This window comes from Lutjanus erythropterus, chromosome 8 (assembly GCF_056507025.1).
Source record: "Lutjanus erythropterus isolate fLutEry1 chromosome 8, fLutEry1.hap2, whole genome shotgun sequence".
NCBI lineage: Eukaryota > Metazoa > Chordata > Actinopteri > Lutjaniformes > Lutjanidae > Lutjanus > Lutjanus erythropterus.
In genome coordinates, this window is record NC_139324.1 from 9,114,942 (window position 1) to 9,131,305 (window position 16,364).

General features: G+C 39.2%; 1 protein-coding gene and 1 long non-coding RNA gene across 3 annotated transcripts; one reads left to right on the forward strand and one right to left on the reverse strand.

Annotated features, from left to right (window-relative positions):
• Positions 1–1,530: 1,530 nt before the first annotated feature.
• On the reverse strand, positions 1,531–6,369 carry LOC146322434 (uncharacterized). The gene is made up of 4 exons (XR_014771295.1): positions 6,094–6,369; positions 5,008–5,078; positions 3,684–3,783; positions 1,531–1,658 (listed from the first exon to the last, which is right to left on the reverse strand). It is a non-coding gene; the product is annotated as an uncharacterized LOC146322434 (long non-coding RNA).
• tbccd1 (TBCC domain containing 1) lies at positions 1,550–15,245 on the forward strand. 2 transcript variants are annotated; one of them, XM_084724433.1, is made up of 10 exons: positions 1,550–1,687; positions 2,322–2,386; positions 3,106–3,372; positions 3,613–3,771; positions 3,940–4,056; positions 5,559–5,808; positions 5,914–6,100; positions 9,096–9,626; positions 12,434–12,655; positions 15,080–15,245. In XM_084724433.1, exons 2-9 carry the CDS (start codon positions 2,324–2,326, stop codon positions 12,645–12,647), a joined length of 1,788 nt encoding a protein of 595 aa, XP_084580559.1. In that variant the 5' UTR covers positions 1,550–1,687; positions 2,322–2,323; the 3' UTR covers positions 12,648–12,655; positions 15,080–15,245. The 2 variants fall into 2 exon arrangements, with proteins under 2 accessions (XP_084580559.1, XP_084580560.1); XM_084724434.1 differs by having other exon boundaries at positions 12,434–12,591.
• Positions 15,246–16,364: the final 1,119 nt, after the last annotated feature.

The window sequence follows — 16,364 nt, forward strand, 5'->3', positions numbered from 1 at the left end:
CGTCCTCTGACTGTATGGAACATAACTACATCTATGATATGGAAGCAACAGTGTGGAAACATGCAAAGTTGGTACCGTTTCTTAAAAATATATTCTGGTACAATTACTAATTAGTTGTTAAAAAGTATTACAATATTGTCAAATGAGGTGCAGTTTCAGCGATGACTACTGATTAAATATCCATGAACACATTTTTAATTGGTTAAATTCTTAAGGATAATTAATCGATTGATGATTGATAATTAACATCTTTACTCCAAATGTGTGCTGCCACAGGTTTTTTTTTTCCTTTTTCATTTGTATTTCTTTGTTTTCATTGGTCCACTTGCAATCAGATCACCTGATTGGCTACTCAAATGCAGACGCAAGGTTTGGATATAAATTTGTAGTCAGTGCTCAATTATGATTTTAAAAATAACTTAGTAGATTACAGCTTGTAATGCATCCTAAAATATGCCTTATAGTACAGACTTGAAAATCTAAAAGTACATATACCCCCCCCCCCCCCAAACCTACTTCATTACCGTAATTTCAGTATTTGTCATTAGTTACTTCTATCCCCGAGTACCATATGGTGAAACTGTTTTGCTTAATATACTGTTTTTTCTTTATTGTTTGGTTTATTAATTGTTTGTCAAGCTATTCCATTCCTTGTTGTGTGTATGTGCATGTGTAGATTAATATTGGTAGCTAATTATAAGCTTTAAAATGTACTTTGTTAACTGTGCTATTTACATTTCACATGCAAACTTCAAGTAAACTGCCATAAACTTATTCTGGGGCTTGTGTTTTTTTTTTTAGCTTCATACCATCCTGGTCATCAGCATGAACACCTACAGTCCAATTTTTTTTTTTTTTTTTTTCAGTAGCAGCAGTACTGAGACCAGAGTGCTGTTGTGAGACTCAGTGTTGAGTGCAAACTGTGCACTGTCTATAATTTTTATTTTAAAATGTATCTTAAAATTGCTAATAATCCCCATTATACTAAATGTATTGTACGTTTGATTACATCTTTGTTTATTTGTAACTGTATTGGAATACAGTTACTTTTTAACATCCAAATTATTTAATCCTGTTAAATGTAATTTTTTACACCCCAAGCCCAGAAATATGGAGGCCCATTTCTTAATAGTCATAATTATGAGATAAAGATTATGACTTTTATTTCATAATGTGACTTTTTCTCCCATAAGCTCTTTTTTATCTCATAATTATTACTTTCTTGACTTTATCACATAATTTCTACTGTTATCTCATAAACATGACTTTATCCCATCAATTAAAACTTTTATCTAATTATTCTGACTTTTAATTTCATAATTATGACGTCTTAGATTTCAAAATTATTACCTAAAAAATCTCATAATTATGACTTACTATGTTTCTTTTTTACTGGTGAAATGAGCTTCCATAAATGTGCAGTGTTTCGCTCCAAAGTGCTCCCTCAGTGCAGGCTGAAGCGCGCCCCCGCGAGTTGCGCGCAACAGATGTCAGTTGAGTTTTCTGTGGAGAGGAGGAGGGCGGCAAATAGGAAGAACGGCAGATGTGTGTGTGACTCAACCTCTAATCACAAGAAACACCATCAACGGCAGGACTCGTTCTCATCTGTACTGTCACTTATGAGTGACTGGACTCATCAAGACGGAGCATCACGTTTCCTGCACAAAGACAAAGACAAAGGTTGAAAGTAAGAGCAGAGACTCAGTTGTCTCCCCGCCTCCTCTGCTTTGCTAGCCTGCTAGCTAACGACAGCTAAGTTCGGCTAGCTGGTCAGCCGTAGTTTGATGAAGTAACTTTAGAGACGAACATACAAACAGAAAACACGGTTCAGGATTCAAGCAGCTCTCAGACTCTCTTTCATATTCCGTCACAACATGAAGAGAGTGTTGTGTATCTGTATGTACAGTCAGACTGGATTGGTTTGACCTGATTGTTGATATTATGATGCCAATCTCGTCAGGTGTTGATGACACGAGCAGCCTGCTGGTTAGTTGTCATGGGAGCATCAGAGCGTCATGGCGGCGCTGCATGAGATGTTTCCTACCTTATTAAATGAACGACGTACAGATTTTTGTTAATATGATGGTTGTGCACTTGTAAAGTCACCCTTACTACAACTGGTTATTGAGAAAAGCTGCTCCACAACCCACCAGTTAATCTCTAAATTTAGTGTTTAGTAAAGTAACATAGTAATTTCACTGTGATGTCACTTTGAATAGACCAAATGTACTGTATTTTTTACATTGCTCTGTTATAGTGTGAAAATATTACATATCAGTGTATCATGTGTCAGCCATGTTTTTTATGACCCTTTTCTTCAGAGATGGAGGCGGACAGTGTGAGCATATGGCCCCGCATGGAACCTTTCTTACTGGGTGCTCTGCAGGTGAATATACTCAGCCCATCTATTTAATACAATAGGGCTAGGCAATATACCAATATTATATAGATATTGTGGTATGAAACTATATATTGTCTTGCAGTGAGAAAAGATGGATGATTCTTCAAATCCTTTATTCCTATATTCTTTGCTCTTCAAATGTTCATTTATTCTTTCTAGAAAAATAAGCCAAATCATCACAAAACATATTTGTCTTTGACTAATAATTCAAATTAAATGCTGTGACAATCTGTCAGATCAGATATTATTATAGTTATCGGCTCATATATGTCAATACTGCTACAGTTTGACATAGCTGGATAGGCCAGTATCAGCCAATAATTTATCATCCCAGAAATTTATTATGAATCCCTAATAGATGTGTGGTGATATTGCATAAGTCTTGTTTTTTCCTGGTTTTAAAGGCTGCATACAGTAAAGTGATATAATTTTCAGAACTTACCAGACTGTTCTAGCTGTTCTATTAGTTTGCCATTACCCGCTTAGTTGTTATATCAACAATACTGATAATTAGTATGCAAAAATATTGTTATGTCAATAATTTGTGAATGCACCAATATCAATATAACATTGATATTGTGCCCAGCCACAGCCTAAAAATATAAAGATTTTATTTATAAGTCATATTGGCCAGTCCTATAATGTCATGATATTATCCAGTTGATGTGAATGTTGTAAAATGACTGGAGTTAATGCAATTTTAGGTGGCTCCCTCTTCCAAACTCAGCCTGCACTATCTGCGCAAGATGGCGATTTATGTGCGAACACGGGATGGTTGCTTCCCGATTTTGGGCTGGCCCATGTGGAGGCATATCGCCTGTGGAAAGCTCCAGCTTCCAGAAGACCTTGCATGGCTCTACTTTGAGACCTTTGACCTTCTAATAGGCCATTCTCCAGAGGAGAGGCTGGAGTGGGCAGAGTGTCTGTCCCAGTGCTCTTCCAAAAGCGAGCTGGACCAACAAAGGAGCAAGGTAAACAATGACCAGGGTGGAGTACAACTTAGTTAAAGATCATCTGTACAAATGGCTCAGTTTACCTAAGAAGGTAATGATGTAACTGCTTTTTGTATCATGTTTGTCTCTTTCATGAAATTGTGTTGCTCTTTGTATTGTTGTGTTCCGCCTCAGGCAGAGGTTAGTATTGTTGTAACCTTGCTCTCCCCACATTAGTATGCACCCTATCATGTCTTTTTCTCTTTCTATGTATTTCAGTTGTCTGTGGACACACTGCAGTTCATCCTCTTCCTCTACATCCAGCAGCTGAACCGTGTGTCTCTGCGCACCTCTCTGATTGGTGAAGAGTGGCCTAGTCATCGTACTCGCTCCCCGTCTCCATCAGACCGAGAGGCCAAGACGAGCTCTCAGAACAAGGTCCCTGTTACTCTGAGGGACAGAAGACAGACTGATAACATTATTGCATGTTTTGCAATATTTTCACAGCTCAATATTCTCTTTAAATTTCAAATGTTATTGTCAGCTCTCCGTTGTTTTTTGATGAACCGCTCATAGTCTTTTGGTTGTTTGTGTTTGGTTCAGCAGAACTGGGATGATCAGGCCCACCTGTCATTTGTACAAAGCCATCTAGCTGAGATTCTGGAGCTGCTGATGGAGCCAGGCCAGCTGTCACAGTCTGGACAGGCCCTTAGAGACTGCAAGGTCAGTGAACCTCCAGAGAACTATCATCTGAATTTGCAGCTCCCCTTGGCTTTAAGGAGCTTTTAAAGAGAAAGTTCTACTCTAGGGTTGGGCGATATTTTATCATTTTCACCTGACCATCACCAACCCATCAATCAGCAACTAGCAATCTCTTCGTCTCCCGCTCCCGCCTCCTCCTGTCTCAGCCGGGAGATGATGTGCACATGCAGCAAATTCACTACATTACATATGCTGAGTATGTTCACTATGTCCAATAAATTAAATAAACTCATGAACTGCCAATAAATTAAATATTCTCACATCTTGTTTCCTTTGTAGACAGAGAAATACAACTGCACAGCTTCTGAATTTATGTTTCTCTGTTTTATCAAACTGAGATGAGTTTAATTGTCTCGTTAACTTCTCGTAAAACACACTTCATTCAAACTCGACATAAAAACATGTAAAACATGCCTAAACTGTCTTTGTTTGTCTGTCCATTCTTCCAGCTATCACCAGCTCTGGTTTAGTCAAATTAAATCCTTAAATCACTGAGTGTAAAGAGTTTAAAGAGTCTGACTCTGCAGGCTGTTTTCCCTCCTCTCCCAACTCAGAGCACTCATGGTCAACTTGAGTGAGTGTGTCCTGTGCCGCTGGATGAGGGCGCAGTGCGGAGCAGCTGCTGTCACTCTGCAGATCATTACATTAGCAAAAGAAAATGACAAATATTGCCCCAAAAATCGGACAAAAAACCCCAGTCAGTGATGGATTCAGCCCATCATCGATAGATGATATATTGGTGCAGTCGCCCAACCCTAATCTACTCGCCTGGGTTTCACAGGAAAACAGCGTTGCAGAATCTCCCAAACAATTTAAGTGAATGTTGACCAGTTTTCAAACATAAAAACAGCTTATTGTTTCTCAGTCTCATAACAGCAGCAGCTACCTGAAAAAAAAGCTTGAAAAACCCACCGTATTCTACCAGCTCAGTGCTGGTAGTAGTCAGCTGGTAAACATCCTGAAGCAGATCTTTCCCTCAGGAGCTGGTAGAGACCAAAAACAGAGTTTTAAGACTGAATATTGGACTTGGATTCACCAGGTGGTCAGAGAGATGAATGAAAAATCACATGAATGAAAAATTGCTCTGTAATTCCTGGATGTGTAAATAAGCAACTGTTCTCCATTTCACCTTAAAAGTTGATTATGCATCAATGCTGTGTTAACAACTTTGTTCCACCACCTCCAAGTAGCCAAAAAAAGGGAGTTATTGGAGGTTTAATGCTGAAGATGGTGATAATCATTATGATTCAGAACTCTATCAGAAAATAAAACTGTGACATCTCATTTCTAATGCTGAAAAGCTAAGCACATCATACATTTTATTCTTTGCTTACAGAATAACTACTGCATGTTTTGCAGCTACAGTGTGCTTTTTCAAATTTTCACCAAAATGAAGCTCTAAAACAAATGACCTCTCACATCTACAATTCATTGTAGCTGATTTTACAGATGTGTTTTGCCAGATATCCCTGGAGGCTGTGCGGAGCTTGGGCCTGCTCTTGGAGGGCTCAGTTTGCCATGGCAGAGCTGTCCAACCTGTCCACAGGCTCCTAACCAAAGGTCCACTTCAGACACAAGCTGGCTACTCCACACTCAGCCAGTCTTTCCCCCTGCCCAAGCTACTATCATGTCTCCAGCGTACCCTCACACTCAACCCCTTTGGGATAACTGCCTGCCTGCGTTCAGGCAAGAAACTAGCCTGGGCTCAACAAGGTATCCTAAATCTTCTGGAATTAGGTTTTATAATGTAGTTTCTTAAAAACCTGTACAATTTGTCTACATTTCTTTGGCTGTCTACTTGTTCTCTGTGTATTCTAGTGGAGGGGGCCATGAAGAGAGCCAAAATAGCCCGAAACACTCACATGGCTCCACCAGGCAGTAAGATTGTGCTGATGTCGCAAGTCTTCAAACAGACCCTGGCGAAAACCTCAGACAGGTTGACCGGTGCCAATATCAAAATCCACAGATGCTCAGATGCCTTCATATACCTTCTCTCACCTCTCAGGTAAGGTTAGCTTCCAATTGGTTTTCTAGCCAAGTTCCTCAGTGCTGCTGCATGTACAGAAAAAGTTCTCCTGCTGCAAAGTCTGCTGTTCTTCCTGCATTCAGTAATGTCACAGTGGTGTAGTTGGTGTTACTTCAGCCTATTTCAGCCTGGATTTCTAGTTTCTACCTCTTCGTAGCCAGGAGCCATGCTAGATGACTACTTTTGTCACTTAGTGCTATATTTTGGCCAATAAAGTAATAGCTATAGGCTAGGATAGTGATCCACAACAACAACAAGCTCATGTGTAATGTATCCTGGTACATGTAGGCAGTGCTGCACGGCTCTGTGAGCAGGAGAACTTTACTTTCTTGGTCAGTATATCAGCACAGAGGGGTTTATTGCCTCAGTCGAATACAATTACCACAACACTGACTGGATATCCACATGTAAAGTGCCCAGTGTGAGTGTCCATTTAATGTTCATCCATTTAATTAACTCTTACTTTTATTTTGAATTTCTACTTGAATGGGTTTATGTTCAAAAAACACATTATAGGCCCTGTGTCAACCAACATATTTTTTTTACCAGCTGAAAACGCCAGACGCACTTCAAAACACTCGGGTGAACCTGAGATTGATTTGGAGGTGCAGCACGATTTCAGCTGGTTCAGTTGCTATGATGCCGAATATCGTCCAAAGTCACATTTAATTGATTTTCACAAGTTCCTAATTTTGCAGATAGTTTGTGTTATTAAGAAATACTCCATGTGAAAATGTTGTCACAAGGTAGCTCTAGATGGTCTGGATGAAGAGCAGGCTGAAATGTGTAGTGAGAGAGGACAGACCTGCCACTCTGTGTGGGTTCATGAGATTTTATGTGCAAGGAAACATCTCTGTGGTTTGAAGTTTAGTTTTCTCCTCCATTGTTGTTTGTACCTTCAGGTATGTGCTTCATCTCACTGTTTCATGTTTGCTTTCAGCATTATAAGAGTGGAGTTAAGTTACTGTTGATGAAAACCCAACATTTCCTGATATTCCTGCTTCAAGGTTTTAAATAACAAGATAATAGGTGACTTTTATTGTGAAGAATGTAAAGGGAATTTAGTGTTTATCCACAGTTTTACAGCCGCTCGACTTGAGCAAAGCTTGTCTTTGGTGACAAACGCAGCATTTTACCCAAAGTTGAACGTTTTTCAACTCCCAGCAACCAGAAAAAAATTCTCAGTGCTGAGTGCACAATAGAAGCTCAGTGCCTCATCACACTGCCGACATGTGTGGCACAGTCCAGAAACCTGGCATTCTCATTGCAACAATTCAAAAATACACTGGCCTCAGAAGAAAATCTTTTGGTGGACACAGTCATGAAGGCCCCAAGCTCTTTCCAAATTCTGTTCTAAACTAGTTATGCATTACGCAAGTGTTGTACAAAGAGATGTCATCAAGTAACAGAACAAAGGCTGCTTTAGGAAAGAGGTGTTTCAGGCAGGTCAGGTTCTGTAGGAATTAGTAACTCCCTTTGGCATAGACTTTGGTCTTTCTAGCTTTGCAGATCCTTGACTTGCACAATAAGCTATATAACATTAAAGGAAAAGGAAAAACCAAAAAGCACAATATGGCAACTTTAAGGCCTTGTCTGCACATATACAGATATTTTTTAAAGTCAATACTTTCTCTCTCTGTTAAAAAGAAATCTGTCCACATAACCTTGTTTTTTATAAAATACCTAAATACACACAAGAAGGCAAAAATGATTACAAACAGTCAAACAAGCCTGGCAATAAAGTCTACATCAACAATGTGTTACATACTACAGTGCTGGTAACTTGAACAGTGAAACAATGGTCTCTGATTATTTATTTGATTATTTCTACACCTTTCTTGATTTAACAGTCTCATGGCACACAACCTAGCAGTGCTAACCTCACATACACAAACTAATAGTCCACAACTGTTGTTGTCTCAGGTTCATGCTCATTACTCAAAGCTCATTGGTGCTTTGATTAAATGCATAAACTGGGGTGATGATGTCATCATTCGTTTCTACATGCACACACAGATACACAGAAACACAGAAAAGAGATTTTAAAAATCTGTGCCTGGTTGCATAAACCACCTTATTTTTCAAATTTACGGGGTCACTACTTTTAATAAAAAGTGTTAAGTGTATTTTAATTTATTTTTTTATTTATTTATTTATTTACTTATTTATTTATTATTTGCAAAAGTTCTGACTGCAGTTCTACATATATGATTCCAGTGAATAATTTTCAGGTAGAAATATGTTGTCTTCACTTACAGACTATTTTAACAGAGGAGGACAGAGGACTGTTGGAGAGCTGAACATTATGATGTCACAGTGAAGATGACCAATGACTTTTTGGATATAACATGTCGTCACCTCAGCATTTTATCAAAATAGATATTTGTGTGTAATTTTGTCATAATTAGCATATAAATTCTTAAATTATGATCAAAAATGTGTTTAGTGACGTTCCCTCAAAGTGTTCTTGAGATACCATAAGAATGGGATGACGTGAAAACAGAATGTCTCTGGCCATAAAAATATAATGGCAAAAAGTTTTTTCAAGGTTTTTCCAAACCTCTGAAACCTAGAGATCCTTCAGCATACAGTCATGAACAACCACAAAAAAACAGGCTGATCAGTCCAGTAGTAGCTCCAGACAAGTTGTAGGTCCATTAATCATGGATGCACACGCAGAAGGGATTACATAATCCCCCTCTGGTTTACGCCTGTGGGGAATTATGTAATCGCTTCACTGATAACAACTAATAACACTAATATGATGATAGAATTCAATACTGTAAGTAAGCAAAAATGCATGGTATAACTGTTAACTGTGCAACTCTTGTGTGGATGAGAGGCCAAACTTAGAAGAAATTGTTCATTTTGCAAAATATCTGTATACCTGTGGACAAGGCCTAATGTAAATTTGTTATGGATTTTGTGGGACACAGTTCATCCGTCATGGTTTTTGTTGCATATTCTCCTTCAGATCAGTCAGTGTGGACAAATGTCGTGACAGCACAGTGGTTCTGGGTCCTGTTGAAACCAGCGTCCACATCCACGGCTGCCAGAACGTGCGGGTGGTGTGTGTGGCTGGCAGGATCGCTATCGGAGCCTCCTCGTGCTGCACCATCCACACTTTGACGCCCACCCGCCCCTTGCTTCTACCTGGAAACGTGGATATTACACTGGGGCCTTTCCACACTTTCTACCCCTCCATGGAGGACCATATGGCCAGTGTGGGGCTGGCCGTCGTCCCCAACGCCTGGGATCGACCCTTGCTCCTGGGAACCGAGGGCCTCGTCAACCCCTCACTCAACACATCTTCCAATCCTGACCCCGCCTGCTACCGCCTGCTGCCCCCAGCTGAGTTTCACACGCTGGTTGTACCTTTCCAGATGGAGGGGGACACGTGTGAGGTGCCGGGAGGATTGCCCCCTCCATATCAGGCAGCGCTTGATGAAAAGCAGAAGAGGATACAAAACTGGCAAAAAACTGTGATGGAGGCCCGACTGAACAAGTGAGTAGCAAGTCAGACCGAATTCACACCTTTATTAATAAGTGGATCTGTCTAACAGTACTTAAAGGGATAGTTCACCCAAAAACGAAAATTCAGTCATTATCTACTCACCCTCGTGCCAAGTGAGGGTCAGGGTTATTTTGTTTGTCCACAAAACACTGCTGCAGTTTCACAGGAAAGCAGTTTTGCAGAATCTTCCAAACAATGGAAGTGAATGGTGGCTAGTTTTCAAACGTAAAAAACAACTGAGAAAAAAACATGAAATGCCTCCACACTGCTTGTCTGGTGTAATCCAAGTCTCCTAAAGTCTCGACAAGTTGTTTGCACACCATCACACCACACACAACCAGTTCAGACAGTGTGCACGTGAACGTGGCTCCACACTAAATATCTACAGTGAAGATTCAGGATAAAAACATGCTGAAAATAATATTTTTCAACTTGGCATGTTGGGGCTTTAGGAGACTTCGATTACACCAGACCAACAGTATGGAGGCATTTTATGTTTTTATTCTGTTTTTTTTGGTCACCATTCACTTCCATTGTTTGAGAGATTCTGCAACACTGTTTTCCTGTGGTACTCCAGCAGTGTTTTGTTGACTAAATATGAAGCATAAATATCAATTTGCCATTTATTGATGATGCTTATTCTAGTAATAAGTAAGTGTTACCGATAAGTTTCTTATTCCATTGTCCAACGCGCTGTTTTAATTAGTGGAAAGTTATAATGGAACAGCAGTTCCAAAAATCAATGAGAGTGTGAGTTAGCTGCTCTGCTGGGGAGATATTATGGAGTTCAGTGATGGACTTGGTGTCAGAAAACTTGCTCGAGGGGCTCTACACTCTACCTGACCCTGACAGGGGATTCATTATAGGATGCCATTTCATGACGGAAAAGTTGCTTTGTTTATTACAGTGTTCTACAGGGCTCCTGCACAGAATGAAAAAGTATGGAATTTGCTTTTAATATATTCCAGGTCTGGATAATTAGATAATTAGAAAAAAAGAAAAGAGAATATAGAAAATAGTTTGTTTCCTGACTATTGTTCCTATTCTCTTTCCTTAAATATAAATTTCAAAATTTCTTAAAATCATACAAGCAGTGTGTTTGTCATGTGTGGTGTTTGGAGCCAAGATGTTTGTCTGCTTGGTCCACAGCCTCTCATCATCCGCTGTGTTTTACACAAGCGTAGCCCATGAGCTCGTCTAACAGCTAATGTTACAAACAAGCTCAAGCAAAGCTGTCTGTCTGTAGTCTGTCTGTTTACCTCTGTGTTTACCACACATCTAAAAATGAACAAATGCCTATAAACTTCCTTCTGGCTGAGACAAACCAGCCCCCCTCCCCTGTGGCAGCTGTAGGCTTTGTGCAGGCAGTGGATGACATCAGAGGAGGACGGAGGACAGGATGAAGATACTGACTGATGTCTGTGTTCTTCATTCTTTCTAAACTTCACTCAGTTTGAGTGGTCAGAAGACTACAAACGTTCTGTATAAATGTAATCCATTTACCATGTCAGGAACATGGTTTATATTACTGACATTTTAGATTTGTTTCCAGTGAGGTTTTATGTAGTGATTTCACTGTTGTAACCATTACTGTTGTCGCTTTCCAAATAACATTTAGTTATATTTAATATATTCAGTTCTAATCCTTTTCTGATTTTTTTTTTAACTTTTTATTTCAATACAGCAACATATACAATATTTTCAGAATTTCCATGCTATTTTTCATAGGCAAACAACAGTAAATTAAAATAAACCAAACACATCCCAGCTTAAAGTATTAATTTTAAAATAAAACAAAGGTAGAAATTAGAAAAAATATGGTTAACAAAAAATATTAAGAAAAGTTAAAAGGAGTTAATAAATGAATAAATAAAAGAAAAAGGGTGAAGGTCAAGGAGCGGTGTTGTGTGTTTGTATACAGTGGCATGAGTGTATGTACATGCATCAAGAGGTGAGTGAGGTAGGGGAGATAAAGATACAGATATACTGCAGAATATGTAGGCAGATTTTGATCACTTCACTCTGTTAGTATGATGATGGCAGGGCTCCATCTCATAATAAATATTTCTTTTTGGAGTCTCAAGGAGTAACTTATCTGTTCCAGCTGGTAAATTTCCCATACCTTCTCAGTCCAGTTTATTCTTTTTTAAAGTATTATATTTTTTAACAAGCCATCATTTAGTCATGAAAAGAAGTGATAAGAGTATTGATAAAGTACAGGATCTATTAGCAGTATTGGTAAGAGTAGTAATATTGACCATCTGTACTAATAAGCCTCATCCCTAATCAAAAAACAGCCAAATGCTAAGCTTATCTGTACATTGTGTAGTCATGCAGTGATGGAGTTATCAGAAAAGTAAACTGACTATCTTGTCTGTGTAAAGACACCACACTTTTATGGCTGCATTCATCATTGTTTTTATGGACACAGTGAATAATGATGTGTGGACTGAATTTCCATGATGGGTAAATGCAAGTTATCTGAGGACTGACTTAACAATCCCAAAACTGCTACAATCTTCCTGCAATTATTTTGGCAACATAATAGCATGCATAGTCAAAATGTAACATATATGTTAACACTTGGATTTTAAAATAATTTATTTATATAATAAACATCTAGCTATTTGTACTCAGATGTCAAAAATAGTCTGAAAAAGTGAACATTTTGAAATGGAAAATGTGCAGGAACCCTGACTTTAACACTGACCTCTCCCATATCGCCTCGCCATTTTCCTGCACTGAAGGTTTCCCGTTTTTGTTCTCTGTCGTAACAGTTTCTCATTTATGTTCTCAAGGGAGCAGAGGCGGCAGTTTCAGGACCTGGTGGAGGTCAAGTTCCACGAGTGGCTTCTTGAGACGGGGCACAGGCAGGAACTCGACAGCCTTATCCCACCCACGATAGCCTCTTTAAAGGAGTCTGATGGACCTGCAACAGACACACCCCAAGTTAATGGTACCAAACATATGAGGACTGGACGTCCAGTTGGACAATCGCCCATGGCTTGTTAAATTGTTGGGTTAGTCTTGTGTGGGTCTTTGGGAATGGTGTGTGCAGAGCCTCAAAACTATCAAAACCAGCTTGGTACTGAATGTCATCGACAACCAGGTGTACTTACAGGCTTTTACAAAAAAAAATCCTGCATCAGTAGTCATATAAATTACACAGGACTCTGTGTTTCTGCAGTGTTTCCAACTGTCACTCCTCTCACACTGCAGAGTGAACAGGTGAGGGAGGGGGAGAGAGAAGATTGTCCACAAGTCAGTCGCAGATGGCGTTCTCTCAGGCGAATAAACAAAACAAAAAAAGCCAAAATGGGTCACAAAATATACCTGGGCACCCAGCCATACATCATGCTGTTCACACACAGGTCGGCTGTTGTGAGTCTGTGACAGACAGAGAGAGGGTCGAGTTTGAAGGGAACCTGCAAAACCTGAGCAAGATTGAAATGTTTGAAATGTTTTGCAAATCAAGGGCTGCTGTCTAGACTGAGAGAGAGAAGCATGCAGCTCCAAAAATAGAAAAATAGTAGCAGCTGATGTTTTTATTGTGGCAGGCTGCCACAAAGAGTAAAATCTGATGAAAAGGTAATTCTGCTTAATGTTCATGTGTTCACCTACTTCGTGACTCAGAATTTCAAATTCTTGAGTGACTGTTGCACTTTTCCATGTTGGAGGTTGTTTTTTCCCAAGTTCCGAGTACAGTGGATTGTAGGATGATGTCCCACTCAATCTTGAGTGGACGGCTGATTTTGGCTGCTTTTTAAGTCCTTAAAGGGATAGTTCACTCAAAAACGAAAATTCAGCCATTTTCTATTCATCCCCATACTGATTGAAGGTCAGGTTTAGTTTTTCAGTCCACAAAACACTGATGGAGTTTCACAGGAAAACAGCAGTGTCACGGTGTGCACACAACTGTAGGACTTTAGGAAACTTAGATTACAAGCAGTACAGAGGCATTTTATTTTTTTTACTTTTTTTTTTTTATTTATTTAAATTTTTTTTCCAGTTGTTTTTTATGTTTGAAAACTAGTCACCATTCACATCCATTGTTTGGGAGATTCTGCAACCCCAGCAGTGTTCTGTCGACTAACAAAATAAACCTGATCCTCAATCAACATGAGGGTGAGTAGATAATGACTGAATTTCATCCTTGGGTGAACTGTCCCTTTAGGGAAAGGCCGCTAAGTCCTTAACCTGTCCAATCCAAATAGGGAGTGGATTGGCATGTTGTAAAACAACATCACAAGCAGCACCCTTTGAGTGGAGCTGTCGACTTTAAAAAGAAACAAAAAAAAAACACAGGTGTAGCATCTGTGTTCACCACAGGCTTCCAAAAGGACATTTTGAACAAGCTTCGATTTTGGTTTCCTGTCATCTTTTGGAGACAAAATCTAAATTGAATCGAGAACAGCAGGTGCAGCAGAGGAGGAACAAGGCAGGGACAGGCTGGCAGACCTGTTGGTGTTGGAGATGTTCCCTAAAATATGTTCTCTTGAAGCATTAACAGCTCTTCAATGTATAATTCTCAAAAGCTACATTAAGGCACACAGTTTAAGAACTGAAATCTACAAACTACCCAAAGATCTTGTTTAAAAAAATTTGTTTTGGAGTCAGCGTTTAGAGACAACTAGTGGAACTTAAAGTTTGGGTTATTTGAAGTGTGGTTGTATGAGGTAATTCTCCACAGTCAGTGTATTACCTACAGCAGGTGGAGGTCGACACACCCTGAGTTTGGAGAAGCAGCAGGAGCTAAGCAATGCTGCATGTGGACAGAGTCAGCAGCAGAATGTTTTAGCCACATAAAGGTCCAGTGTGTAGGATTGAGGGGGATCTATTGGCAGAACATGGCAGGAATGGATTATAATATTGATAATCACCTAAAAATATGAATCATGTTTTCATTACAGAATGATGACACCCTGTTGCAGCACCACCTTCCTACAGTAACATAGAACAGACAAAACAAAGACTGGTTTTATATACAGCCTTAAGCAGTTTTTTATTACTGCTTGATGCACTAAGAATATTTACACTGCTTTACCTTGCTGCCAGACAGGCTTTTCTGACAGGAAACCACCATGATATAAGACAAATATCATTCTTCTTATAACAACATTTTCCTACACACCTTAAAACATAAATCAGTGAAAATAATCTGAATTTATTGTTCACTTAAACCAGTCGTTCTAAAAACTGTTTCTGTCATGCCTCACTTCAGAGGCCAAAAAGAGTTTATGCCTCATGCTATCAAAGTGACAGCATGAGGCATAAACTCTTGTTTGTTTTCTTTTCTACATAAATTATATTCATTCAGCTTAACCTCACTACATATTTTTTCCCTTGGTCATTCACACTCCACCTGCTGTGCCTCTGTGCCCCATCAGTGGAGTCTTCCCCACAACCACGCACTTCACCTGATGCTGACATGTTTTTTTTCATAGGTGTCTAAAATGTGTTTTGCTGCTGACCCTGTCCACAACAGTACAGTGCTTAGGTTCCTACAGTGGTACTCTTGCTGGTTCTTCAAACTGGAAACGTGCTGACCTTCATCTACTGTAGGTAATACACTGATTGTGGATAAGCGCCTCATACACCCCTACTTCAAAAAAAAACAAAAAAAAACAGAACTATGCCTTGCAATTGATCGGTGCTTCAGAAGAAGCTGTGGTCTGGTTCCTGGTGAAGCAGGAATGCTGTGAACACGTCCATACAGTCTGGAGTGACTGTCACCTACATGCTATTTTTCTGTAAAAATATTTTTTCAGTAAGGGATAATGACACATGCATTTAAGGAGAGAGAATATAGATTGAATTTGATCAATTTAGCACTTTGGGTATTAATGACATGTTAGGGCGCCTATAGTTACTCACTCAGGTCATAGATTTTTTTTGTGTTAATAGAATGTTTAAAATAGTAATCAAGTGTTTTCCATTACAGGGGAAAAGGGAGGAATATTAACAGAATTAACTGTAGGACTGTAACTGCACTCTCCCTATATATCTGTCATATTTTATGTACACAGAGGGTAAGTCAGCAGTACCTGCAGCTACACTGCTGTCCATGGGCTGAATCTTTCATGCATGTGAAACATTTGCTCTGATGTCAGTGTCTGTTGTGTGGCCACAAGTACAATATGAAAGTGCAGCAGTAATGTTTTTTTGTTTTTTTTTCGTAGCCTTATCCTTTAATTTCTTGAGTAAAGTCAAAATAAATTATTTGCTGCCTTGCCAAATTATGGCAAACTGTGGCTAGATGTTGCCTAAATGTATGTTTATTTTTGTATTAATTCACATGTATGAATATGTATATTTTAGCATTATAGTAAGATTATTTTTCATGAATCTACCCTGTCTCCAGTACAATGTTTAGCATTTAATACCTTCAACAGCCAATTAGCTTCCTGTTTCCACTCATTACAGCACGCTTAAGTTTTCACCGATTAGAAGTTATATTACATACAACGGAATTACTGCATGTGTCTTCAGAGCAGCGTTTTCTTAGTTATGGGAAGCTAAAAGAGGATGGACGTCATTAAAAATATGTATGGATAAAATGCTGTTACACATTAGAGTAGAGTACTGTCAGAGTTTTCAAAATGCTGGGATGTGTCTCCTCATTTTTAAGAGAAGTGACGGCACTGTAAAATGTCTTTCTGCTGTTGATTTCTTCCAGAACCTCTCCTTGGGTTTGAACACACACACCTCTATGCAGCTACTTTATGAAGA

What these genes read in the sequence shown, in the direction of transcription:
- tbccd1 (XM_084724433.1), top strand. Translation starts at nt 2,324, where the DNA reads ATGGAGGCGGACAGTGTGAGCATATGGCCCCGCATGGAACCTTTCTTA. An exon ending in AGGCCCTTAGAGACTGCAAG is followed by an intron (nt 4,057 to 5,558) that starts GTCAGTGAACCT and finishes GTGTTTTGCCAG; the next exon opens with ATATCCCTGGAGGCTGTGCG. An exon ending in ACTAGCCTGGGCTCAACAAG is followed by an intron (nt 5,809 to 5,913) that starts GTATCCTAAATC and finishes TGTGTATTCTAG; the next exon opens with TGGAGGGGGCCATGAAGAGA.